We start from the raw sequence: 27,012 nt of genomic DNA, 5'->3' as shown, positions 1-27,012 counted from the left end.
TAGACATTTGGCTAGGATAGCCTGATCTAGATAATTCTTCATTAATACTCCCTTCATCCTGGGTCTAGAGGGCTGTAGGAGGGTAGGTGTTTTTCCTCCCGGTCCCAAAGCTCCTGGAATAATTAATGACTCATGAGACTCAAAATATATTTACAAATACCTTTACCATATAGCTAGGCTCTTCTCTGACTAGCTCATAACTTAGAATAACCCATTTATACTAATCTATTTTCTGCCATGGGGCTGGTTACCTCTCCTCAAGTACCAAATGTCTGTCTTCCTCACATCTTCCTGGCTCTATCCTAGAATCCGTTGTGCCTGCTGGATGTCCCACCTTCCACTCTACCCTTTCCTTTGGGCATAGGTTTTTGTTTGTTTGTGTGTTTTTTAATTTACAGGAACATATCCATATAATACAAAAGATATCCTCTTTACAGAGGGCTTGGCAGTTAAGAACTCTTAACTTTTCTTTCAGAAGATATGAGGTTGGTTTCAAACACCTACATTGGGTGGCTCACAACGCCTTCTAACTCCAGCTCTCTCTGGCCTCCAGGAGTACCTACACTCACATGCATATACCTCCACACAAACACTCACAAATAATCATATTTAATTTTCTAAAAATCTAAAAATAAAGATTCTCTTTCCAGGTGAAACTAACCAGCATGGGCCCTAGGGAGGATCTTAGACAAGCTCTTTCTGTGTAGGCCCAACTGACCTAAAATTTGTGGCTATCCACTTGCATCAGCCTCCCTTGTGCTGGGGTAATAGGCATGTATCATGTCCAGACTGAATCACTCTTTTGAATTAATTTAATAGATTTTGTTTGTTTGAATGCTTGTTTTGTTTTTTTAAGACAGGGTTTCTCTGTGTAGCCTGGCTGTCCTAGAACTCATTCTGTAGACCAAAGTGGCCTAGAACTCACAGAGACCTGCCTTCTTCTGTCTCCTGGGTGCTGATTAAAGGTGTAAGCCACCACTGCCCAGCTCACCCCATAGATTTTGATCTATTCTCTCTATCCCACAGTATTTGCTCATGTGCCTTCAAGCTTGTAGTTTCAGTGGCTGAGCCACGTGTCGTAAACCTTGAGAGATGTGGTTTTAAATACCCTGCAGCCTGGAGGAGCTTGCTCAAAGATATGACAGAATAGTTTACAAGGAAGGAAGTATTACTTTGGCTCATGACTTCAGAGATTTCACTCCGTGGGTTGGCTGGTTCCATTGATGTGGGCCTATGGTGAGGTAGAACATTGTGGAAACAGAAAAGTTTGTGATTTGGGCTGGAGAGATGGCTCAGTTAGTAAAGTACCTGCTTTGCAAGAATGAGGACCTGAATTTGGATCCATAGCATCATGTTGAAAACAAAAGCGAGGGCTGGAGAGATGGCTCAGAGGTTAAGAACACTCACTGTTCTTCCAGAGGTCCTGAGTTCAATTCCCAGCAACCACATGGTGGCTCACAACCATCCATAGTAAGACCTGGTGTGCAGGCAGAATGTTGTATAAATAATAAATAAAGCTTTAAAAAATATTAAAACAATAAAAACAAAAACAAAAGCGAGCAAGCAAACAATCAAAAAACAGTAGGTATGGCAATGCATGCCTGTAACTCTAGCCCTGGGGAGGTAGAAGCAGGTGGTCCCGCAAGCTTATTGGCTTAGCTGAATAATGAGCTTCAGGTTTGCTGAGAGCCTCTGCCTCAGAGAAAAAGGTGGAGAGCAACTGGCAAAGACAGCAGACCTCCACACCACACTCCATTTTCTCTTTGTCCTTTAAAAATGTATTTTATTTTAAATATGTATATATGTATATCTGTGTAGAGTATGTGCACACGAGTGCAGGTACCTGTAGACACTAGAAGAGGGTGTCAAATCCCAGGTGCTTGTTAGCTGTTTGATATGGGCACTGGAAACTGAATTTCATCTGCAAGAGAAATACACTCTTATAACTGAGCTATCCATCCCTTGCATGCTTTTACATTTGACCCCTCCCCCATCATAAACAACAACAAGTGTTGAGTTGGACAAAGTTGTTAGGAAGCAGAGACAGTGAGGACAAAGCCTATATTTAAGGACACACCTCAAATGGTCTACTTTTAGGCTAAGTCTCATCTTCTAAAGTTTCTAAAAGATTCCAAAATTACACCTCCGGCTGGGAAATAAATTTTCCACATAGGATCCTGTGGGAACTTAGCATTCAAACCATAAAATGTCACAAAAATTTTGTTGTTGTTGTTTTCTTTGTCTACCAGGATATTAAATATGTAAATATTTAAATATGTAAAACCCAGCCTTAGCTTGCAGACCATACAAGACAAGACAGAAGAATAGTTGCAGTTGTCCAAGCCCTGATCTCAGTCATGGGCATAACATTTTTTGACTATAAGAATAAGCGTTCGGCTTATTCAGATGAATAAGCAAGTCCTGTATAGTATCTCATTGGTGAGAGTGTTTGTCTAACACACACAAAGTCCTGGCCTGGGTTAAATCTTCTGAATCATTGAACAAAGTGTGGTGGTACACAACTATAACCCTAGCCCTTGGGAGGTGGAAGCAGGAAGATCACAAGTTCAAGACCATTTATATCTACATAATGAGTTCAAGGCCAGCATGGGCTATACAAATCCCTGTCTCAAAAAAAAAAAAAAAAAAAAAAAAAGCAGAACAAAGCAAAAATAGATGGATGACTAAATAAGTGTGTTGGTATTGGAAGTGTGAGCACTGGCTTGTTTGAGTCTGGGCAGTTCTGCTTTACGTGAATTGCATTATTTCATGTTATTTCTGTCTGTGTGTGCATGATGTCTACGTGGCTGTGAGTGCACAGGCATACAAGTGGAGGCCAGAGGAAAATCTTGAGAATCAGTTCTTCCCTTCCACCTTTATATGGGCTTCAGGGATGGAAATCCGATTCGCACAACAGGCACGGTTACCCACTGAGCCATCTTCCTGATCTACCTTCATTTACCCTTGTGAGAGCAGAAGAGGTGAAGTCTTTTAGCAATGGATCAGGATTCCGAACCAGGCACCTTTACCACAGCACTGTGCCACCTCACTAAAGTCACAGCTCCTGAAACTCTACCAGGCACATGTCCATAAGCTCAGCTCTGGGGAGGCCAGGGCAGGAAGACTGAGAGTTTGAGACCAGTCTGCCTAGACTACACAGAAAGACCCTGTTTTAAATGAGCATTAGTCACACTGGATGTGGTAGCATTCAGCTTTAAACTCTGTACTCAGGAGGCAAAGACAGGCAGATCTCTATTAGTTTGAGGCCAGAACAGTTTACATAAAGAGTTCTGGCCACCCAGGTCTACCTAGTGAGACACACCCACCATACATGTGTCATCCTAGTACTGGGGAGGTGGTGGAGGCAGGAGGATCAGATGTTCAAAGCCATCCTTGGCTACACAGTGAGTTCAAGACCTGCGGTTACATGAGACCCTATCTCAAAATCAAACCAAACAGAACTCCATGCATAATATCAATACCTAGAATGATGCGGTCTGATTGCCACATTCCCAGCAAAGACATGAAGGCGTAGAGACAGGAGCTGCTTCTGATTTCATCATTGATAGAAAGTAACTGTTGGAGGTTGGAGCAGGAGAAAGAAATGGCCACATCGGTTGTCGAACATCTCTCAAGGACATGTTTGGAGAATAAACTGGAAGGCAAGAGACTTGATTAATTAATTTATTTTCTTCATTGCTGAGACAAAAGACCTCATAAAGGCAACTTAAGGACAGGGTTAGCTCTGCATCACAGTTCCAGGGTGCAGTCCACTAGGGTGGCAGGGGCACGAGGCATCAGCAATCAGAAGCAAGGAGCCAGGAATGTCGTGCTCAGATTGCTTTTTGCATGTATTCAGTCCAGCACCCAAGCCCATGAGATGGGGCCACCCTATTCAGGGTGACGTTTCCCATCCCAGTGAACCCAGTCTAGAAATTCTCTTGCACATATGTCCAGAGTTTTGTCTCCCAGAGGATGGTAGATTCCATTTAGCTGACATCCATTTCAATTTTATCCATCACAAGGCTGAAAACAGCATCTGCAGTGGTCCAGGCAACAGCAGGTGAGGTCTGGCCTGGGCTGGAGGTGTCACATGGCTGTCAGGGAGAAGGATATTGACAGGAGAATCTATAGAACCCAGACTGACTGACTTTGGAGAGGGGAGATGGGAGGAAGCCAGGGTGGCACAGATTGCCTTTTCTTTTCTTTTCTTTTCTTTTCTCTTCTCTTCTCTTCTCTTCTCTTCTCTTCTCTTCTCTTCTCTTCTCTTCTCTTCTCTTCTCTTCTCTTCTCTTCTCTTCTCTTCTCTTCTCTCTTCTCTTCTCTCTTCTCTTCTCTTCTCTTCTCTTCTCTTCTCTTCTCTTCTCTTCTCTTTTCTTTTCTTTTCTTTTCTTTTTGGCTTTTTGAGACAGGGTTTCTCTAGGTAGCCCTGGCTGTGCTGAGACTTGCTCTGTAGACCAGGCTGTCCTTGATCTCAGTACCTCCTCAGTGCTGAATCAAAGGCATACGCCAAATGCATGGGCCACCACGGCCGGCTTGCATAGATTTTCTCTTTTCAGGTCATAACGTATGTACACACAACCCATATTCACTCCAGTTCCAAGCATAGTCTGTACATTTGATTAATAACAAAACAAAGTAAGCAAACAAACTCCAGAATGGCTTTGATGTAGCTGAGAGTGCCCTTTGTGTGTGTTTTGATCTTCGTGTATCTTCCCATCCATCTCCCAGGGCACTGGGACTGCAGCCTAAAACATTGCATTGGGCTTATGCATTGCCCAACCTAGCAACATCCCCCGCCCTGCATCTACTTTAACATTCATTCATCAGCTAGCCAGTGTAGCAGGCCCCTGCGGCGAAATCTTACAGTCACAGTCACAGGACACCTCACCTGCATGCCGTCACAGCTCATCCGTACATCTTCCTGGTCTCTGGTGCATCTCCAGTGTATCACAAGACACCTGTGCTGCTCATGGTGTTCAGATCTGTGACCTCATCGCTGACCCACTAATAGCACCTACATCGCCTATGGCATTCGGTGCCCTGGTCTCATTCAGTTGCTTGAGAATATAGTTCTTAGCCTCACCACAGGACCTCTGCACTTCATTATTCCTCCTAGCAGGGACCTTTTCCTGACCCTCCGGCCCTTCAAAATTGCCTCTTCTGGCTGGGCTTGCTGGGTTACTCCTGTAATCCCAACAATTAGGAGGTAGGAAGTTTGCTTTGAGTTTGAGACCAGCCTGGGCTACAGTGAGGTTACGGAAGCCTGGGACACGTGCTGAGACCCTGTGTCCACTCCTCAGGCTGGAATTACAGGCAGACCAGCACGTCCACCAGGCATTTACTTAGCTTCTGGACTTCCAAACTCTAGTCCTCATGCTTCAACCACACAGGCACCTCCTAGCCCACCAGGGAGCTTTCCAAATGTGTTCTTACTTGTGTCTGAAGAGCCTATATGAGTTTCTGGCAGGAAAGACATGCTGAATTATTTGGTGAGTGGATGAATGAATGAATGAGTGACAGCTCTGGTACTGACAGAAAAATTTGATTCCAAACAGCTGCATCTGACGACTCACAATAGCCTGCAACTTCAACTCCAGGGTGTCTGACGGTCTTTTCTGGGTAGCAAACATAGGCCCATGGGTATTCACATTCACATAGGCACAGGCATATAAGTAATATTTAAAGTACATTTTTTTTTTTTTTAGAAAGGTTAGGGATATAGCTCAGGTGTAGGTTGCATCTTGTCTAGAATGTTCCATTAGAGGTAGGGGATTAGGGGCATAATTTAACAGTAGAGCACCTGCCTGGAATCCTCCAGCGGGTGGTTAGGGGTGTAGCTCAATGGTAGAACCCCTGCTTATACTCTGAGGCCCCTAGATTCAATCTCCATCACTCCGGGGTAGCAGGGAGACTAAAGCAGCTAGTGAAATTCTCCAGGAGTTCCACACTACTGGCTCATATGTGCTGAATACTGTGTTAGATTCTAGGGATGCCGTAGAAAAGATAACGAGCTCCTTCCCAGGATTGTGGAGCTTGTATAGCTTCCTTGTGGGACGGCAGCAAGCAAAGTACAATAAAAAGGTAACACAGAGAGTACAGTTTGGTAGAAATGAGAGCTACCGTGAAAACAAATTAGGGGCCAGTGAGACAGCTCAGCAGGGGAAGGTGGTTGCTGCTGCCAGCCTGACAACCTGGGCTCTATCCTTGGGACACAGATGGTGGAAGGAGAGAACCAACCCCCTGCATGCTCTTCCCCAACCTCATACTCACTCCGTGGTGTGCCTCCACCCCTGCTCACAGAGTCAGTTAAAGAATTTATTAATAAATACATAAGGCAGGTTTGGTAAAATGAGAGATTAAAGAATGACTTTATCCATCTATTTGAGCCATCCAGCTTTTAGACACTTCTCCATTCTGCTTTCTCTTTCTCCTTTCCCTATTCTTCCTCCTCACACCCATGCCTGTGTACACGCATGCACATGTGCACACAACACACACACACACACACACACACACACACACACACACACACGAATGCAGTGTTAATAAAGGCCAGAAGAGGGTGGCAAACCACTTGAAGCTGGAGTTACAGGTGGCTTTGAGTTCTCTGACATGGGTGTTGGAAACCAAACTTGAGTCCTCTGAAAGAGCAGCTGAGTCACCTCTCCAGCCTTCCTCCTGTCTTTCCACCCGCATCATGCACACCCCTGCCCCTCACAGCACTGGGGACTGAACCCAGGATATCCCATGTGCCAAGCAAATGCTCTACCATGTAGCCACATCCCAACTGTTTATATTTTTGGTGTTGTGATGGGATCCTGCTGTACTGCCCAGGTGTGAGCTCTTTCTGTAGCTCAGGAAAACCTTCTACTTGGCATCCATCCTTCTGCCTCTGTCTGCCGAGTAGCTGTGATTACCAATTACATTTTTTTTCTTTACCACTTGAAAATAAATTTTAGTATCTGGGCGTGGTGGTACACGCTTGTAATCCCATCACTCAGGGAGGCAGAGGCAGGTGGATCTCAGTGAGTTTGAGGCCAGCCTGGTCTAAAAGTTAGTCCAGAATAGCCCAGGCTACATAGAGAAACCCTGTCTTGAAAAAAACCAATAAACAGATAAATATTTAAAAAAATATGTTTTGCTGTCAGGAATCATGCTATGCATCTGTAATCTTGGCATTCAAGGGGCAAGGTAGAGCTGGCACAGTGGTGCTTACCTTTAATCCCGGCAGAGGCAGAAGCAGAGGCAGAGGCAAGCAATCTCTGTATTCAAGGTTGGCCTGTTGTACAGAGCGAGTTAAAAAACTTCCAGGGCTACATACAGAAACTTTGCTTCCCCCACTTCTCCCATCCCCCTGGCCCCTCAAAAAGAGACTGAGGCAGGAAGCTTCAAGTTCAAGGCTAGATTGGGGGTAAAGACTGAGACTCTGTCTCAAAAAGAGTAGGAGAAAGCAGTTGCAGAGAGAGAAAGTAAATTGTATGTATTGTTTCATTTGTCTGTTTTTAAGTTAGGATGCTGGGGAAATTGTTCAGTGGATAAAGTGTTTGCCACACAGAATGAGGACCTGCATTCAATCCCCAGCACCCACACGTCTGACATCTGAAAACCAAGAGCTAGAAAAATGAAGACAGGAGGTTCCCTGGGCTCGTTGGCCAGCCAGCATAGTCTCATTAATGAGCTCCAGCTTCAGTGAGAGACCCTGTCTCAGAACTAAGGTGTCTTACACCTTGAGGAAGACATCCAGTGTTGACCTCTGGCACCGACATGCACACACACTCACATACACATAAGTGTGTCCAAGCACACAGAAACATGAAACACACACATACCACATACACAGTTTTAACAATCTTACTAGAACACATTCTTTTGCATGAATACAGTGCCAATATAGCTAAAATCTGACAATATTTGTTTAATATGAATTAGCCTACTTTTTTGCTTTTCAAAAATAACATCTTTATACAGTGTATGTGCATGTGTACATGTATTATGTGACATGGCACATGTGTTTGAGGTCAAAGGATAACTTTTGGGAGTGAGTTTTCTCTTTCTAGCCTGTGGGACCCAGGGATCCAACTTGGGTCATCAGGTCAACAAGCACTTTCACTCACTGGCCCAGTTTTCTTAATCCATTTTCTGACTGTCCCATTTGTTTCAAGACTATCATTTCTTGGTGACATAGCTCAGGGATTGTGCCCATGCCTACTTGAGGCTCTGAGTTCAGTAGCATTGAGAGAAAAAAAAAAAAAAAAAAAGACAAGGTTGTGCTTTTTAGGTTTTCCCTCAGAGCCAGGACTTGATCTAGGTTCAAGCATTTTATTTTGTTAATAAGTTTTTCTTTGGTGTATACTGGCTCTGCCACTCTTTTCCTGCTCCCCCTGCAACACTGACTTTTAAAACATGGAGAGAATAGTGTAAGGAAATCCCATTTACCCTTCATTCGGTTCCAACAATCGCTAGCATATGGCGGATCTTTTTTTAGTCAAACAGTGCCATGTCCCCCTTTCCTTACTTCACTGCCTTATTTTAAAGCCAGCCTCAGACATCAGCCACTTATTTTGTCCTCTCGTATTTTAGTATGTCTCCGAGTGAGAAGTACTCTTTCATTTACACCAGCCACGCTGGTCACGGTGCCGCAACGGAGCATGAACAGGCCAAACAGAGGAAGCTTAACGCCATCTAATACCTACCTACTGTTCATTCCCCACACACTGGTCTCAGAAATGCCTTTTTACTGTGAGCGTGTTGCAAATCAGTATGCAAATTACACGTGGGTATTTGGCTGATAGCTCTCCTTTAAGCTCAGACAGTCTCTCTTTTTATTTTTAAAAAATATTATTACATTTATTTATCTATAGCTGTGGATGTGCAGGTGTGCACCATGGCACACGTGTAGGGCCAGAGACAACTTGTGGGAGCTGGTTCTCTTCATCCCCCGTATGGGTTCTAGGCTTTGGGCTCAGTAATTATGCTTGGCAGCAGTCCTCTCTATCTCAAGAGCCACCTAGACACTTTCTTCCTCCTTCCTTCACGCCTTCCCTCCTCCCCTTCTTTTCTGTCATTTGTTTTTGGGGGAGAAACATGGCAATTTATGGTGTAGAATCCTCCTGTTCTATGGTTTTCTAAAGACATTCTTTGCTGTGGTTGTGTCCATCCACCTTTGTAAACTAGGATTTGGAAGGAAGCTTGGAGAGTCTGAGTTTGATTTCTTGTAGTTTTGTCAAGAGCACCACTTCTTACGGTTGGGTGTGCTTGGCACACATCTGTAATCCCATCGCTTAGGAGATAAAGAACTCAAGGTCATCCCTTGGTACATAGGACAGTTCAATGCCAGGCTGGGTTACATGATAGATGGGGCTATTAAGATTCTATCAGGAGAGGCAGTGTCTGCTTCTCTCTCTTCATCTCTCCCTCACTCCCTCCTTTCCTCCCTTCCCCTCTCTCCCTCACACTTTCTTTCTCTCTTTCTCCTTCCCATTGCTCCCCCCTTGGGCTGGAAGGATTGATCTCTGATCCATGCACCACCCTCTAAATACTCCAGGGCAGGGTTTCTGTAGAATATCCCCTGCCCTGCATTTATCATTTTCCTGCTTAGCATATTTTGTTTTCTGTGATTTGGAAGTTATGCCTAGACTTGAGGCTGGACTGGCATTTGGGTTAATGACAATTTGCACAAACAAACAAGTGCTGCTCTGAGCTTTGTGGTTCTTCTCTTCAGGTGGTAGTTGCATCTCTTCCGGTAGTGTTTGCATTCACTTCTCTTGCACAGATGTTAACAAATGTTTCTTCTCTCAAGATAGGGCACCAACGAAGGACCAAAGTAGGAGGTTGCTTAGTGAACTTGTGAGTGTTTTGGGCTTACATACAGGAGGGTGGCTGAGGAGTTACCTGTAGAGGTGTGGGCAACTCCAAAGCAAATGTACTGGAAATCCTCATCCTGGCATTGATTACAATTTCCTCACAGCTACACAGGTGAAGCTTCAGCCAAGCTCTCACCTCTGTACACAACTGGAGTAGAACAAACTTACAGCTGTTAGGGAGGTGCAGGAGGGAGTGGCTGAAGTCTCAGTGGAGGTCAAAGGACAACTTGCTGGAGTCCGTTCTCTGCTTCCACCATGTGAGTTTTGAGGATAGAGCTTGAGCTTGGCTTGGTCGAAGGCCTGCTGAGCCATCTCAGCAGCTCACTATTAATTTCATTTTTATTTTTAAGTTTATGGAGTCTTTTTTTTTTTTTTTGCTTTTTTGAGACAGGATTTCTCTGTGTAACAGTCCTGGCTATACTCTGTAAACCAGGCTGTCCTCAAACTCACAGAGATCCATCTTCCTCTGCATCCGAGTGCTAGGTATTAAAGGCATGTACCACTGAGTTTTAAAGGCTTCTTCCGTAGCTCAAGATGTCTTCCAAGTCATGGCAATCCTCCTGCTTCAGGCTTCTGAGTGCTGGGGTTAGAGACATGAGCCGCCACACCCTGGCTCTTCCTCCTATTTGTTGCTCCTTGCATCGGGCTTGCCCTCAGCTTGCCACGGGCAGCAGCCCTTTCATCCTCTCTTCAGCTCAGCAGGCTGCCCATACCCACAGCTCACCTGGACTCTTTGCAACCATGGCCATGACCAGGCTCAGCTGTTCTTTGGCTTGAGCGTAAAACTCAGAAAAGAAAAGAAGGCCCATAGAGGCCTCTTGGATGAATATGGACCCTTTTTTATTTCCCCAAGACAGGGTTGCTCTGTAGCAGTGATGGTTGTCCTGGAACTCACTTTGTAGACCAGTCTGGCCTTGAACTCACAGAGATACGCCTGCCTCTGCCTCCCTAAGGCAGGGTATTAAAGGTGTACACCACCACTGCCCAGAAAATATGGATCTTTGAACTCTAAACTTTTTTTTTAATCAGATATCCTGTTGCTTAGGCTGACTCACTCTATACAGACAAGGATGACCTTGATCTAGTTTTGTGTGTGTGTGTACATGACATGTATACCTGGTGGCTGTGGAGTTTAAAAGTGTGCAACAAAGCTAGGTGGTGGTGGTGGTGGTAGCCTTTGATCTCAGCATTCGGCAGGTGGATCTCTCTGAGTTTGAGGACAGCTTGATCTGCAAGGGGAATTTCAGGATAGTCAAGACTGCACAGAGAAACCCTCTTTGTGGGGAGGGGGAAGTGGGCAATGAGTCCCCCGAAACTGGAGTTAGGATGGTTGTAAGCAGCCATGTGGATGCTGGGAGTTGTATCAGGACCCTGTGCAGGAATGTCAGGTATTCCAAGCCACTGAGCCAACTCTCCAATCTCCGTGGTTTTCTACTTTTTCCACTTATTAGTTATACATAATAATGGGTTTCTTTATTCCCCCCTTTTGGGGGAGGGGGAAACAGAGTCTTACTCTGTAGTTTTGGCTGGCCTAGAACTCAGAGATCCACCTACCTCTGCCTCCTAAGTGCTTGGGTTTAAAGGCTTGTGCCAGTACTTGTGGCTCTATTACCATCTTGTTTCCTTCTGCCTACTGATCTCCTTCTAGCCAATTACCTTTCTGTTTTCATGTTTGATTAATTTTTTTTAACTGCAAATGGTGGTGCATACCTTTAATTCTAGCTTGGGAAGCAGAGGCTTCCTGTTTTTATCTTTATTTTTGTTTATATAATTACATGGGTGCCAAGGCACATGTGTGGAAGTGAGGACGACTCCCAGTAGCCACGTCTCTCCTTCGGCTATATGGGACCTAGGACTTCAACTCAGGTTATCAAGTTTGGTGGCAAGCTCTTTAACTGGTGAGCCATCCTGCCAGCCCATGGTTTTATTTTGTTTGTTTGTTTATGATGACCCATTGTATTTTATCAGGATATTTCTTACAATATCCTTCTTGAAGGATTATTTACAGACGTGTGGGCTCCCTACAATGATTACCTCACTGAGGAAATGTCTCCTCCTCGCCCTGCCCTAGCAACTATTATCTGACTGTAAGAGGAGGGGCAGGTCCCCAATCCCCAACCTTCACCATGGCAGGCATCTATTTCTAGTTCTTTTTCCTAACAAGACTGCCCACATTTTGCTGTGCCTTCCGGCCTTCTGCCTTGCAAACATACCTTGCCCTCACAGGACCGCTTCGCCCGCTTCCTCTTGGCATGAATGTGCATGCTTACCCACTTCCTGATGGGCTTGAACACTCCCTTGGCCTTGGACACCTTGAGCAGCTCCGTGGCCACCACCAGTCGCAGGGCACCAAGTGGCACACCTCCCAGAGCATGCTCCCCACGACCTTGGTGTGTCTGGTGAGGCCGTGTCTCAGCTTGCTGACGTTCTTCATCACCTTGTGGCCTTTGCTGAAGCCCAGGGCTGTGGGGTAGTGCAGGGCCATGGCTCCTGCTTTCATGGTGGGCACGACTGGAAAAAGCGACTCCACACAGAGCCCTGGGAGATCTCACCTCTAAGTCTTAGGGACTGTTTTTCCTGAGTCTCATCAACTCCCAGAGTGGCCTGGCCCTCGCATATCCCAGCTGCGTCTCTGTGGAGCTCTCAGTACCCCGGTGGCTCCCTCTTCATCCTGTACAAAGTTCTGTCACTTTTCCTTTGCTCTTTCATGTTGACATTTTTATTGCAGAGGGCAGCCCCACAGTGTTCTTCCCAGTGGATTCAGGTCACACATTTTCAGTGGGAACACTACAGGGAGAAAGTAATGGCTTACTCACCTCATAACACCTGGTGCAGGGAGTCTGTCTGCTGGGTGTGGGTGATCCTAGCTTGCTCAAAGTGGTACCTGCTGTGTCAAGAGGATGTGCTTCTTTTTTTCTTTGCTTGTTTTGAGACAGGGTCTAATGTAGCACAGGCTGGGCTCAAATTCACTATGTAGTTAAGGACGACCTTGATCTCATTCTCCTCCCTGTACCACACTAGTGCTGGGATGACAGACTTGCACCACCAGAACTAGTTAATATGGTGTTGGGGGCAGAACCAAAGCTTTGTGCATTCAGGGCAATCACTCTATCAGCTGAGCTGCTCCTAACTGAGAAAGATGCTTTTTATCTCTTGGTAATTAGTAGGTATTCAATGAGGGTATTTTGTTATCCTTTGATTAATGTATGTTGGTGATTTATATATATATATATAATATACTTACTTATGTTTATATATATGCTTATATATAAACAGGATATATATATAATCACCAACATACATTAATATATATATGTAAGTATATATATATACTTATGTTTATATATAAGCTTATATATATATATACAGGATATATATATATATATATATGCATGTGGCACCACTGCCCGGCTAAAATATATTTATTTTTAATTATGTTTATCTCTGTGTGTGGTTATGTGCACATGACCTCAGAAGCCAGGAGTGTTGGATCCCCTTAGACCTGTAGTCACAGATGCTATGAGCCGCCGTGTGTGTGCTGGGAGTGAAGCCAGGGTCCTCCAAAAGAGCAGCCACTGCTCTTGCTCCAATCCTCTGAGCAATCTTTCCAGCTTCTGTTGGCGATTCTTACTTGGAACTGCTGTTACAACTGGCATTGTCAAGCATGTGTTATCTTACCATTCCATGTATGTGTGTAGATGGGTATGAGATTGAAACAAACTTTTTCTACTACTCATTTTAAAATTTCATTTATTCATTGTCATCATATATTATTATTATTATCAGTAGTAGTAGATAGGGTTTTATTGCTGTGAAGAGACACCATGACCAAGGCAACTCTTACAAAGAAAAATACTTAATTGGGGCTGGCTTATAGTTTCAGAGGTTTATTCCATTATCATTGTGGTGGGAAGTGTGGCAGCATGCAGGCAGACACAGCGCTAGAGGAGCCAAGAGTTCTGCATCTTGATCCGAAGGCAGCAAGGAGGAGACTATCACTGGCTGTAGCTAGAGCACCGGAGACCTCAGAGCCTGCTCCCAGTGACACATTTCCTCCAACTGGGCCACACCTACTCCAACTAGGCCACACCTACTAATAGTGCCCACTCCCTATGGCCAAACATTCAAACACAGGAGTCTATGGGAGCCATTCCTATTCAAACCACCACAGTTACTGGATATGTGTCTGCATGAATGGAGATACGCTTGTGACACTAAGGATGGAAGCCGGGTTATATCTGCATCATGAGTCTGAGGCTTGGTCTTAGGCCATGAGGTGTGTGTGCTGCTTTGACCCAATGAGCCATTTCATTTGCTCAATTTTAAAATATATATACGTATCTGGGCTAGAGAGATGGCTCAATGGTTAAGAACACTGGCTGTTTTTTCCAGAGGACTTAGGTTCAAATTACAGCACCTATGTGGCAGCTCACAGCTGTCTGTAACTCTAGTTCCAAGGATCTGGGACCCTTATACAGACATACATGCAGGAAAAACACCAGTACACAGGAAACAGAATACATGTCTGTGGCTGGGGATGTGGCTTACCCTGCAGAGTGCTTATCTAACATGGATGAGCCTGGTTTCCTCCCCAGCAATGCATAAGCCAAGCATGGTGGTGCACACTTGCAAACCCAGCTCTCAGGAGGTAGAGGCAGGAGGATCAGGGAGTTTAAGGTCATATTTAGCTACATAGCAAGTTCTACCCAATCTGGGCTAGATGAGACCTTGTTTCAAATGAGAAAAAGTCTGTGTAGAATCCGGGTTTACATAAGGAGATTGTATGTCAAATTAGCCATCAGTATATATTTACATACACTCACACAAACATACAAACTTGGAATCAAACTTATGGCCACACGCTTACCCTCTACATACAAACCCTCTACCAATAGAGCCACATCCCCAACTCAAATATTGAAATGCATACATACATGGCTGCTGATATCGTATACGATAACATATACATATACTGGATCAGTGAGTTGTATGCCTTCATTTTAATGACTCATTTTATTGCTCAAATTGTCTTCAATTTGACTCAGGAAACTCTTTAAGCTAGCTCCTGTGTCCCTTTTTGACCTGTTCTCATCATTTTTAAACATGTTCTTTTTAAGAAAAGATGTATTTAATGTTATGTGTACAGTATTTGTCAGCATGCATGTATAGTGTGCAGGGCATGGAGGCCAGAAGAGGGTGTTGGGGCTCCTGGAACTGGAGTTACAGATGGACGTGAGCCTCCTGATGTGAACCCAGGTCCTCTGGAAGAGCAGACAGTGCTCCTACTGCTGAGCCATCTCTCCAGCCCCTCGAATACTTTTTTTGTTTTGTTTTTTGTTTGTCTTTTAAACATTTTTTTTGTTTCGTTTGTTTGAGACAGGGCAACAGAGAATCAACAGTTTGAATTCAGTCTGTGGGGCATAGCAAGAGAGATCCTACCTTTAAAAAAAAGAAAAAGAAAAAAGGAAGGGAGGGAGGAGGGAGAAAAGCAAGAGAATGAAAAGTTACTGGGCTTGTTCTTCACTCTTTTATTTTTATTTGTTGTTGTTGTTGTTTGTGTTTGTTTTGAGGCAGTTTTGCTGTGTCATTTAGGCTGGTCTTCCAACTCTCCCTCCCCCTTCAGCAAGCTTTCTGCCACCACACCTGGCTTTGATTTTATTCCTTGAATGTATAATATATTAACATAATTCCAAAGATGAAAATCATGCAAAATTGTGTACTTGTACTCGTCTGCTTGTTCTACCTACTCCCTGATGCAATCAGCCTCACTTGTTAGTCAGTTTTCCTCCTTATGCTGATTTTTGCAAAAACAAGCAGATGCACATGCATTCTTTTTTTTTTTTTTTTCATTTCAACACTGAGGATAGAATTTAAGGCATCATGCATGCTAGACAAATGCTCCTCTGCTTCCACATCCCCTGCCCCTTACTGGGGGATTCCAGGTAATTGTTCTAACACTGAGTCACACACTCAGCCCTCTTCCTCTCTCTCTCTCTCTCTCTCTCTCTTTCTTTCTCTCTCCCTTCCTTCCTTCCTTCCTTCCTTCCTTCCTTCCTTCCTTCCTTCCTTTCTTTTCATTATTTTGACATGTTCTCACTAGGTTGCTCAGGCCGGCCATGAACTTTCAGATGTGGGCCCTCTGTGAGCGCAAGAAGTGCTGTTAACCATAGAGCCGTCTCTTGAGCCCTCCTACTGCATTTTTCTTTTAGAGACAAGGTTTCTCTGTGTACTCTTGGCTGTCCTGGACTCACTTTGTAGACCAGACTAGCCTCAAACTCACAGAGACCCACCTACCTCTGCCTCCCCTAGTGCTGGGATTACAGGTGTGTGCCACTGTGATTGGCTATGTATTTTTTTTTTTAATTATTTTTATGTGGATGGGTGTTTTGACTATATTTATGTCTGTGCATCACCTGTGGGCCTGGTGCCCACAGAAGACAGAAGAAGGCGTCAGATCCCTAGGATCAGAGTTATAGACATGAGCTACCATTCTGGTGCAGAGAATTGAACATGGGTCCCCTGGAAGAGCAGCCAGTGCTCTTAGCCATTATGCTATCTCTCCAGCCTCCTACTCTACCCTTAAGCCGATCTGAGTTTGATCCCAGAAACCACATAAAGGTGGAAGGAATAAATGGGCTCCACAAAGCTGTTCTTTAAGCCCCACATTTGCTGTGTTATGTAGAGCGCCCCCCCCATCCACCGGCATACAATAATAAACGTCTTTTCCAAAACGACCCTTCTTTCAGGATGTACATTCTAAGCCACGTATGGCCGTAAGCACCTTTAATCCCAGCACTTGAGAGGCAGAGGCAGGTGGATCTCTATGGTTGGAGGCCAGCCTGGTCTACACAGTGACTTTCAGGACATCCAGGACTACATAGAGAGACTCTGTCTCAGAACAACAAACAAAGAGAAAAGTGCTGTCTATATATTCTTATGCACATTTTGTGTTTTCTTTCATTTTACATTTTTATTTATTGAAGGACTGATGGGTTTTGGAGACAAAGTCTCATATAATCTGGGCCAACCTTGAACCTCTGGTCCTTCTGACTCCACTTTCCCAGAGCAGGGATTACAGGTGTGCACCACTACACATGGTTATACGTAGTGTTGGGGATGGAGCTCAGGGTGTCATGCGTGCTAGGCAAGAGCGATACCATGAACTACAACTAAACACTTTCCCTCCTCCTCCTCCTCCTTCTTCTTCTTTTTTTTTTTTTTTTTTTTTTTTTTGAGACGGGTTTTTCTGTGTAGTCCTGGCTGTTGTTGAACTTGCTCTGTAGACCTGGCAGGCCTCAGTCTCAGAAATCCATCTGTCTCTATTGCCTCCTGAGTGATAGGATTAAAGGATTAAAGGTGTGCACCACCTCTGCCCGTCTTAATACTTTCCCATATTTTTCAATAATATATGTGTGTATATACATATGTATGCATATATATATATATATATAGTGTCAGGAAAAAAAGAAAGGAAGAAAAGGATTTGCTTGTGCATGTGTAGTACTCCTATCCTTGGAGAGATATTGTCAGGACTGGGTTAAATGATGAAGTCACTTGTCATTTTTGTTTGTTTACTGCATGTATGTCTGTGCACCGTATGTGCGGTATCCATGGAGGTCAGATGAGAGCATTGAATACCTTGGAACTAGAGTTACAGTTGTGAGCCCCTGTAGATCCTCTGCAACACGTACTCTTCACTGCTGAGTCATCTCTCCAGTCTCTAAAGAGTGTATTAATTTTTTTACATTCACTTATTTATTGAGGAATATGTGCAAGTGCCATATTGCTCATTTACAGGTCAAAGACTCATTTAGAGGTCAAAGGACAACTTTCTTTTTCTTTCTGAGACAGGGTTTCTTTGTCCTGGACTTGCTTTGTAGACACAGGGATCCTCCTGCCTCTGCCCCCTGGGTGCTGGGATTAAAGGTGTGTGCCATCATGCCTGCTCAAAGGGCAACATTTGGGAACCAGTTCTCTCTATCTTGGGAATCAAACTTAGGTCTTCAGCACTTTTACCAATTGAGCCATCTCAAAGGCATGAAATTCAGACTTTAAATATTTGAGGTGTAATGCATAAAACCATGAGTTTTCTTTCCTGGCTAATTTTACCATATTCCTACAACTGGAGTTATAGTTTTGAGCTGTCATTGTGGTGCAGAAAACTGAACCCAGGTCCTCTGGAAGAGCAGCCAGTGCTCTCAATCATTGAGCCTTCTCCCAGCTCTTTTAAGAACATTTACTCTTTTTTGTATGTGTATATATACATTTGTGTGTGTGTGCCTGTGTGCGTGCCCACACACCTCAGCACAGACAGGCCAGAGGGGGACACATGGTTCTTGCTCTCCACCTTATTTTCATTCTTAGTCTTCTCTGGATTTCACCCTCTTGGACAAAGATATATTTCTTTAATCCCCTTGTTCTTCTTGTCCCAGGTGGCTTGGTGCCTCCTCTGGACCCCATGATGTTCCATGAGATGAGCTTTCCATGTAGCACATGTCACCATGCATAAAATAGCTGGCCTCTATCCTGTCCCTTACCTCTTTCAGCTGCCCTGAGATCTCAGATGGCAGGTGTGGAGTGGGGTGGGGTAGGGTGAGGGCAGCTGGTAGATTCATCTCTGGGTTCTCTGTACAGTCAAGGCCTGGAACAGGAGGTCCTTCAAAACCCAGAAGTGAAGCCCAACCTGCAGACACAGACACTTGGGAAGTCAGGACAGGAGAATCAAAAGTTCAAGGCTTGGTGCTGGAGTGATGGCTCAGAGGTTAAGAGCACTGGCTATTCTTCCAAAGGTCCTGAGTTCAATTTCCAGCCACCACATGGTGGCTCACAACCATCTATCATGAGATCTGGTGCTTTCTTCTGGCCTGCAGGCACACATGTAGGCAGGGTATTATATAAATAGTAAATAAATCTTTAAAAATATTTTTAAAAAAATTTCTAGGCCTGTCTGGGCAAGGTACTGAGACCCTGTGTCAAAATAAAAAGTAAAAAGAGGGCTGGGTATATGGCTCAGTGGTAGAGCTCCTACCTGGAGTATACACTAGGGTCTGAGAATCAGCTGTGGGGTACTGTCTAGGATTCGCCCAGTGATAGAACTCTTACCTAGATTCCACCAGTATGCAGGCATGGCTCAGCAGAATTCTTTCATAGAATCCACCAGTGAGAGCCTGGAGACATGGCTCAGCAGTAGAATACCTTCCTAGGATTCTCCATCGAGGTTCAGTGACAGAATTCTTGCCTAGATTCCACCAGTAAGGGGCTGCTGGGTTAGTCACTCAGCAGTCCAGTGCTTGCCTAGAATCCTCCTCTGAGAGGCTGGGGGTGTGGCTCAGTAATAAAGCAGCTGCCTAGGATACCCCAGGGAGGGGGGGGCTGGGACCATTGCTCCCACTTAGAACACTTGCATAGCATGTTGGGGAGAGTAGGGTAAGGTTTGTCCTAGGTATGGGGCAGAGGGGAAAGGAAAGCAGTGAGTGGGATTGGGAGTGCACCCTCTCAATCTCCTGGCACCCTTCTTCCCTCAGGCCTCTCCTTGGTGGTGGGCTTGGTTCTGTACATCTCCAGCATCAATGACGAGGTCATGAACAGGCCCAGCAGCTCTGAACAGTACTTTCACTATCGCTACGGGTGGTCGTTTGCCTTCGCTGCTTCCTCTTTCCTTCTCAAAGAGGTGATGTGCTGGGTCCAGACAACCAATTTCAAGAAGCAAGAGGGAGGGTATATCGGGGTATTCTAGCTCCTGGGAGTCTGGAGTTAGATAAGGGTCTGAAGATGGGGACTTCTGGGTTTATGAAGAGAAAAAAACCTGAGGTTTGGACCGTCTGAGATCTTAGAGATGGGAGGCCTGGGTTCTGGGAAAGGAGGACCTGAGCAGAGGACCATCTGATTACTGTGCCCGGGAGGAGATGTGGCGGCACGGTGGGTAAATCCGGTAGAGAAGAGTCTAGGAGTCCTAGCTCCTGGGGGTCCTCAGTTTCCTGGAAAGAAACTGAGGTAAAGCCTGCGGGTTGGACCCTTGAGGTTTTGGAGGTGGCTGGGGGACCCCTTCTTCCTGGGAAAGAATAGTCCTGGGTTACCCATCTCTCTACTTTGAAGCCAAAGTGTTTGGCAGTCTGATTCCTGGGTCCAGGAGGAAGGGGAGGCTAGGGATGTGCCTGTATTTGAGGGAGGTGGGTCTAACCTCTGCGTCCTGGAGAGGAAGTGGTTTGGATTTTCCATTTTGGGGGGTCCTAGAGGAAATGAGGGCTGGGGCTTCTTGGGTTTTGTTGAGGTCTTGGCAGTGATGTGCAGCTGTGACTCTTGGGCTCTGGTGGGGGGGGCAGGGGGCTGCCTTAGGGATTCTGACGGTGCCTTGCCACAGGGGGCCGGAGTCATGTCCGTGTACTTATTCACCAAGCGCTACGCGGAGGAGGAGATGTATCGCCCGCACCCTGCCTTCTACCGCCCGCGTCTCAGCGACTGCTCCGACTACTCGGGCCAGTTCCTGCAGCCCGAAGCGTGGCGTCGAGGCCGCAGCCCTTCCGACATCTCTAGCGACGTCTCCATCCAGATGACGCAAAATTACCCTCCGGCCATCAAGTACCCCGACCACCTCCACATCTCTACTTCACCGTGCTGAGGCCGGACTCCCACTCTCTCCCCTTCTCCCTCCCCTCCCCCGCGCCTCTCCCACGCAGCCCCAATCCCTTAAGGGACTCTTGGCTGAGGGATGCTGTGCCATCTCCAAGCCTCTATCCATCACCCTCATTTCAATGGCTCCACCCTCTTTCCAATATCTCCTCATGGTTCATTATACTTCCAAATGATTCCCTCCCCACCCGCCCCCGGTGAACCCGTCCCCCTTCCCTTAGGTCCCTCCCCACCAGGTTTGCTATCTTCTGGTGGTATCTCGCGCCCAGCTCCCCCAACCCCGCCGGATTCTCGCTTCCCCGCAGGGGTGTTGGGATGGAGAGTGGGTGTGGCCGCCACTGGAACTCCCCTCCATTCTCTCCTAACGCCACACTACGCCCCCTGCAGGTCCCTGACCCACTTCTACTGCTCCGGCCAGGGGCCGCAGGGGTACGACAATGACTGACCTTGACTTTTCCTTTTCTGTTGCCTCCGGGAGACTCCATTCCCTCTTTTTCCTTTCTCCTCTGGAAGGTGACCTTCCTTCTTCTAATCTTTTTCCTTTTCCTCCTTCTCCTCTTCTTTGGGTCGTCTTCCTCCTCCACCTCGTCTTTCCATCTCTCTCTTTTCCTCCCTCCACTTGCTCATCCGAAGCCCCTAGGTGCATCCAGCCTCTCACACCAAACAAGGATGGGACCCCAGGGTGGAGGGAGGTTCCCTCACACTATCTCCACACCTGTGCCCGCCTCTCCCCCCTCGAGGTCCCGTCGGGGGAGGGAGGGGCAGTAGCGGGGGTTAACACCCCCCCAAAACCTCTGTCTTCCATTTTCTGGTATTCCCTCTCATCCATGTCCCTCTTCCCATCTCAGATCCCCAACTCTGGCCTCTCTCAAGGGCACACCGCCCCCTTGGACAGATTCGGGGGTGGGGGAAGGTCACCAGAGAACCGCCCATCCCACTCCCTTTATTAGGGGAGGAGGGGCGAGGTAGCACAGTGTTAACACACGGAACCAGAACGGCCCCGGGGTGGGGGGAGGGGGGCAGGGGAGGGACAGGGGGGGCTTTTAGTTTGCATCTTAGGGGGGAGGGGGGAGGGAGAACCGCGCAGTTATAACCTGTCTTTACGCAGCGATTTTTAATGAGTCTGGGGGGGTGGGGAGGGAAGCAATAAGGGTGGGGAAATGGTGGGGTGGGGGGCCTGGCTCTGTTATTTACCGTGTATCATATGTAAATATCGACAGAAACTTCAATAAACTTTATTTCAAACACGTCTCTGCCTAGCAAAGGGAGGGGATTGGAAACAAGGGGCTTATGGTATTAGTTTTCTCTAAGGATAGAGCACTGTAGTTCTGTAGTTCTTGCTAGGTGTGATGGTGGACACTTTCAGTCCTAGCAGAGACAGACAGATCTCTGAGTTCTAGGAGCCAGCACTACATGTGATACCTTGTCTTCAAAAATAGAGCAGGGCATGACCAACTTTGTAATTCCAGACTTGGGAGACAGAGGCAGGGGGATTGCTGTGAGGTCTAGGCAAACTTTACATATGAAGGCTTTCCCAAAAAGCAAACCAAGGGCCACCAAGATGGCTCAGCTGACTGCCTGAGCTTGATGCCACAGGGGAAGAGAGCTCTCACTCCTGCAAGTTGCCATCTGACCACATACACACACTCACACAGTGACATAGGATGCCTGATACCCCCTTTCCTTCCTCCCCATAGTAATCAAATTAAAAAGCCAGGCAGTGATGGTATACACAGAGGCAGGCAGGTCTCTGTGAGTTTCAGGCCAGCCTGACCTACAGATCCAGTTCCAAGAAAGCCAGGGCTACAGAGACCCTGTCTCTAAAAGCCAGAACGAAGCTAAGGGAGGTAGGCCATCTCATCGAGTGGTTGCCTAGCCTGTGGGAGGCATGGTGGCACTCAGGAGGAGGAGGCTGGAGGAACAGGAGCTCAAGGTCATCATTGGCTGCAGGAGTTTAAGGGCTCCTGTGTGTGTGTGTGTGTGTGTGTGTGTGTGTGTGTGTGAAGTTAAGCTATTTAGGTTATTTAACTTGAGCATCACCTTATAATCCAGTCCTCGTATGAGGACAATAAATGACACAGGGTTAAGGTCAACACAAAAAAGCAAAACAACAACAAAACAGATCTCTTGATATTCTTCTGTCTGCCTACTGCATACCCCACACTGCTCTGACTTTCTTGCCAGGCCCCTTGTTGGATTTACCAGACTCTTTGAGAATGACTCCTATGAGAGCATGCACACAAACTGACAGCCTTTGACTGGCACCCAGTCAGTCTAGCTCCCACACAGAGCTTCCTTCCCCGGGGGCTTTCTGCACGCTGGGCCCTTTCGCTACGTTGAGAAACCACCACCACTTATATTGCACAGACCAGTGAGGCAGATGCCTGAACGTGATCCCGTTAGACGATCACAGTGGTCCGGGGAAGGAATTACCACTGTTTGTGCAGGCAAGGGAGGGAAGTTCTCAACTGGATTCTAAGGCTCTGATTCCACTATACTGAGAGACCGACACTAGCCAAGATATCTGACAAATTTATAGCTCAGGTCTCTCTGTCTTTCTGTCTCTGCCTCTGTCTCTCTGTGTGTCTCTGTGCTCTCTCTCTCTTTCTCTCTCTCTCAGATTAAATCTTGGGAACCAGGGCCTTCTGTATGGAAAGCTAGAACTCTACGGCTGAGCCACACCCCCAGCCCCTGACTGGGGGACTCTGGACAGGTGCTCTAACCCTAATAACCTTAATCTTGCACGATGCATCTGCTCAACCTCCCAAGGGGCAATGATAATGGCCCTGCCACTATGACACCTGGGTCGACCACAGCCATCGGGGGCAAGAGTCTTTATTTATTCATTCATTTTGTGTTTCTCACTGTCCAGTGAACTCAGCACCCTGATGAGCCCGATGTTAGAGGTGATGAAACTGAGCCACACAGAGCTGAGTTCACCCAGCTATTGACATGTCAGCTAGTCCCATCCTCAGGCTTTCCTTGAGTCACAGTCATTAGCCGTTACAGAAAAAGAAATAATTTGATTACTTAATCATAATTAATAATAATGTGGAGGCATGCATGCCATGGTGCACATGTGGAGGTCAGGGACAGCTTTCAGGAATCTGTCCTCTCCTTCCACCATGTGGGTGCCAGTGACTGGACTCAGGCTGTCAGCCCTGGTGGCAAGCTTCCTTACCCACTGAGCCATCCTACCATCCCCAGCTGCTACATTTTGCCACTGCAGATTTTATGCAAACTCATGCTGTGACCTTGAGTGGGTCTTTTTAATTTCTTAGGCTTTGGCTTTTTTTTTTTTTTCTTCTTCTTCTTCTTTCTATATAAAAAGGAAAAAAAATGAGGGGGATGGTTTAGAATTATTCCAAATCCCTCTGGAACAGGGAGGGTGGTTTGGGGAGGTTCTCAGGAAAGAACTCAGATTCAGCAAGGTCAGACTCCCGGAGGGAAATACGTTCTGACTCACTTCCCATGATTCCAGGAATTTCTGAAGGTCAGGCTTGAGATTTGCAATGGCAAATACGGTTCAGCTTCTTTGTTGAGACTAATTGATTCCTAGTGGCGGCTTGGACGGATTCTGAACTTTTATTTGCCTAGTAGGAGAGAATGTTCCCATCTATTGGTGCTGTCTGCCACGCTGATCAATTGGTGCTGTCTGTTGTGCCTGTAGCATGGGTGGTGATGATACAAGAGCTGGCTATTGCTAACTGTACAGAACATAGCAACCTAAAGTCCTGAAGTTTATATTCTCTTAAAAAAAAATGGCCAGGTGCAGTGGCTTATGCCTGTAATCTCAGCATCAGGAGGCAGAGGCAGGCTGATCTCTGAGTTCAAAGCCAGCCTGGTCTACAGAGGGAGTTCCAGGACAGCCAAGGCTACAAAGAAAAACCTTGTCTGGAAAACAAACAAACCAAAACAAAGCCAGAGGGCTGTGGAGATGGTTCAGTGGATAAGAGCACTTCCTATCCAGGTAAGAAGACTTGAGTTCAACTCCCCAGTACTCCCAGAAAAAGCTAGATGTGGCCACACAAACTTGGAACACCAGCATGATGGGATGTTGACTGGTGTCTGCCTTCCAGTTCTGCCAGCCAGTGAGAGAGCCTGTTTTAAATGGAATGTGGCAGAGACGCCCATGTCCTCCTCTGGCTTCTTGTGCACAGGTGTGCACATCTGCATACACACAGGGGTTCATACCACACACACACACACACACACAGACACACAGAGATTAAAAAGAGAAAGAAATAGACAAAAATCTCAAAAAGAAAACACTAAGTTCACTTTTGTGACCTTGGCAGGATTCACCTAGAATTCGGGCCTCCAAGCATGCCTGTGAGGGATTATCTAAATTATATTAATTTAAGAGGGAAGACTGTGGTCAGGTCTGTACAGTCTGAAGTTAGAGCCCTCTGAGAAGATGGAACCTTGACTGAGAGAGCTTCCATTAGACTGGTTGTTGAGTAAGTCTGTGGGGCATTTTCTTGATCAATGATTAATAAAGGAAGGCTCAGACCTCTGGGGGAGGTGCCACTGCTCCTCCCCCACAATGTTCTCTGGGGTCAGGAGTGACCCAAACCAGTTCATCAGGCTACACAGCATGCGATTTCACCGACAGGATATCTCTCCTACTAGCTAGGGTAACCGTTGCTGTAATGAAGCACCGTGACCAAAGCAGACCTCGGAGGAAAGGGTTTATTTTGCTCACAGTTCCATGTTACAGCTCTTCATCAAAGGCGGTGAGAGCAGGAACTCTTGCAAGACAGGAGCCTGGAAGCAGCTCATGAAGAGGCCATGGAGGGTGCTGCTTACTGGCTGGCTCCCCATGACTTGCTCAGCCTGTTTTCTCGGGACCATTGGCCCAAGTATGGCACCACCCACCATGGCTGGGCCCTCCTGCATCAATCACTAATTAAGAAAACTCCCTACAGGCTAGATACAACCCAAACTGACAACAAATGTTCTTGATTGAGGCTCCCTCCTCTTTAGCGTGTATCTGTCCTGCACACCCACCATCAACAAGAACCTTCACCAACTGAGCTGTCTACCTGACCCAGGTCTTTTGTTTTTCAGAGGAGGGCTCTGAGGGTTCTTGTTGGAAGTAAGACAAGACATGCTGTTATGCAGAAGCCCCTACCCCCAAGGTACTATCAGAGCTCGTTTGTTGGGGCTGTTTTTTCTTTGTTTGTTGTTGTTGTGGTGGTGGTGGTGGTGGTGAGAAAATCTCATGTTTTCCAGGCTGGCATTCTAACTATCAAATAGCCAAGGCTGGCCTTGAGCTTCCCCACCTTCCTTCACCTCCCCAGGGTTCCATATGCCACCACACCCGTTTTCTATGGCTTAGGGGACTGAACCAGGTCATTCAGCATGCCGTGCAAGCATGCTGCCCACTGAGCCACACCTCCAACAGGCACTGTGACCTCCGAACAGATCATCTGAGATACTGTGTGTTTTTGCCCATGCAGGCGTGTGTTTAAATGCACACACAGGTGAGCACGAAGCACATGTGTGTGTGCACGCGAGTGCGAATGCGTGTGCATTTTATATAACAGTCATCACAGAAGACACAAGGTTCTTCACCTTCCAACTACACATGTGGAATGGATCCAGCTTCATGTCAGTTATATAACCCTTCTTGACTATTTTCCAAGGCCACTTAATAACAAGAGTTTGCATAAATCAGTTGCATAATTTAGCAAGTGCTTCCTGTCACTGACCACTTGGCTTTAAGTTGTGTGCGTCCCATAACCCGAGGAGATTTGGCACTTATTATCATCTCATTTTGTAAATGAGATCCTGGGGCATGGAGAGGTTAATTAACTTCCTCCTCGTCACACAGCTAGAAAAATCGCCAAGCTAAAATGGAATCCTGGGAGTCCTGAGCAAACCCGGGAAGGGGCGTGCCTCCGTGTACAGTCCCTCTGTGACCCGTTCTCACACAGCGTCCGCTTCTTGTGTTACGTACAGGAAAGTGTCACACCTCAGTGTGCTCAGAGACCCTGGGGATTTCTGGGACCTGTTTAAAAAGCTGTAAGATTCAGAATCTGAAGGCAGGAGGATTATGAATTCAAAGTTCTACCAATGAGAAGTAAAGAAAGGGGTGCAGTGTGGCAGCATACATCCATAACCCCAGCGCTCAAGGGGTAGATGCTAGAGGATCAAAGAGGCCAAGGCCAGAGCTGTACTTGAGTCTGAGGCTAGTTAGAGATAGAGATTCTGTCACACAGACGCACACACCAACAAAAGTGCTCTGGGGTCAGGTAAAGGTTCTTGCCTCCCAAGCCGGAAGACCTGAGATCAGGTTTCAGAACCCACGTGGAGGGAGTGAACTGAGTCTTGAAAGTTGTCTTCCAACGTCCACATGCCCACAGCAGTAGCGCTGCAGCAACAGGAATAATAACAAAATATTTAAGGACCGAAGAAATGGCTCAGCGGCTAAGAGTATCTACTGCTCTTCCAGAGGACTAGAGCTCAGCTCTCAGCACTCTACGTCAGTCAAGCTCTTGACTCCCCAAAGTTC

General features: G+C 46.3%; 1 protein-coding gene across 1 annotated transcript in view; it reads left to right on the top strand.

The window, feature by feature from the left end:
• The window catches only part of Cacng7 (calcium voltage-gated channel auxiliary subunit gamma 7), a 29,247-nt gene extending 8,238 nt beyond the window's left edge, over positions 1-21,009 (top strand). The window contains exons 5-6 of the mRNA XM_021649558.2: positions 19,391-19,536; positions 20,227-21,009. Of these exons, the coding sequence (XP_021505233.1) occupies positions 19,391-19,536; positions 20,227-20,484 (404 nt within the window). The 3' untranslated portion in view covers positions 20,485-21,009. The remainder of the gene's footprint in view (positions 1-19,390; positions 19,537-20,226) is intronic.
• Positions 21,010-27,012: the final 6,003 nt, after the last annotated feature.

This window comes from Meriones unguiculatus, chromosome 14 (assembly GCF_030254825.1).
Source record: "Meriones unguiculatus strain TT.TT164.6M chromosome 14, Bangor_MerUng_6.1, whole genome shotgun sequence".
NCBI lineage: Eukaryota > Metazoa > Chordata > Mammalia > Rodentia > Muridae > Meriones > Meriones unguiculatus.
This window is presented reverse-complemented; position numbering and strand designations above follow the sequence as displayed.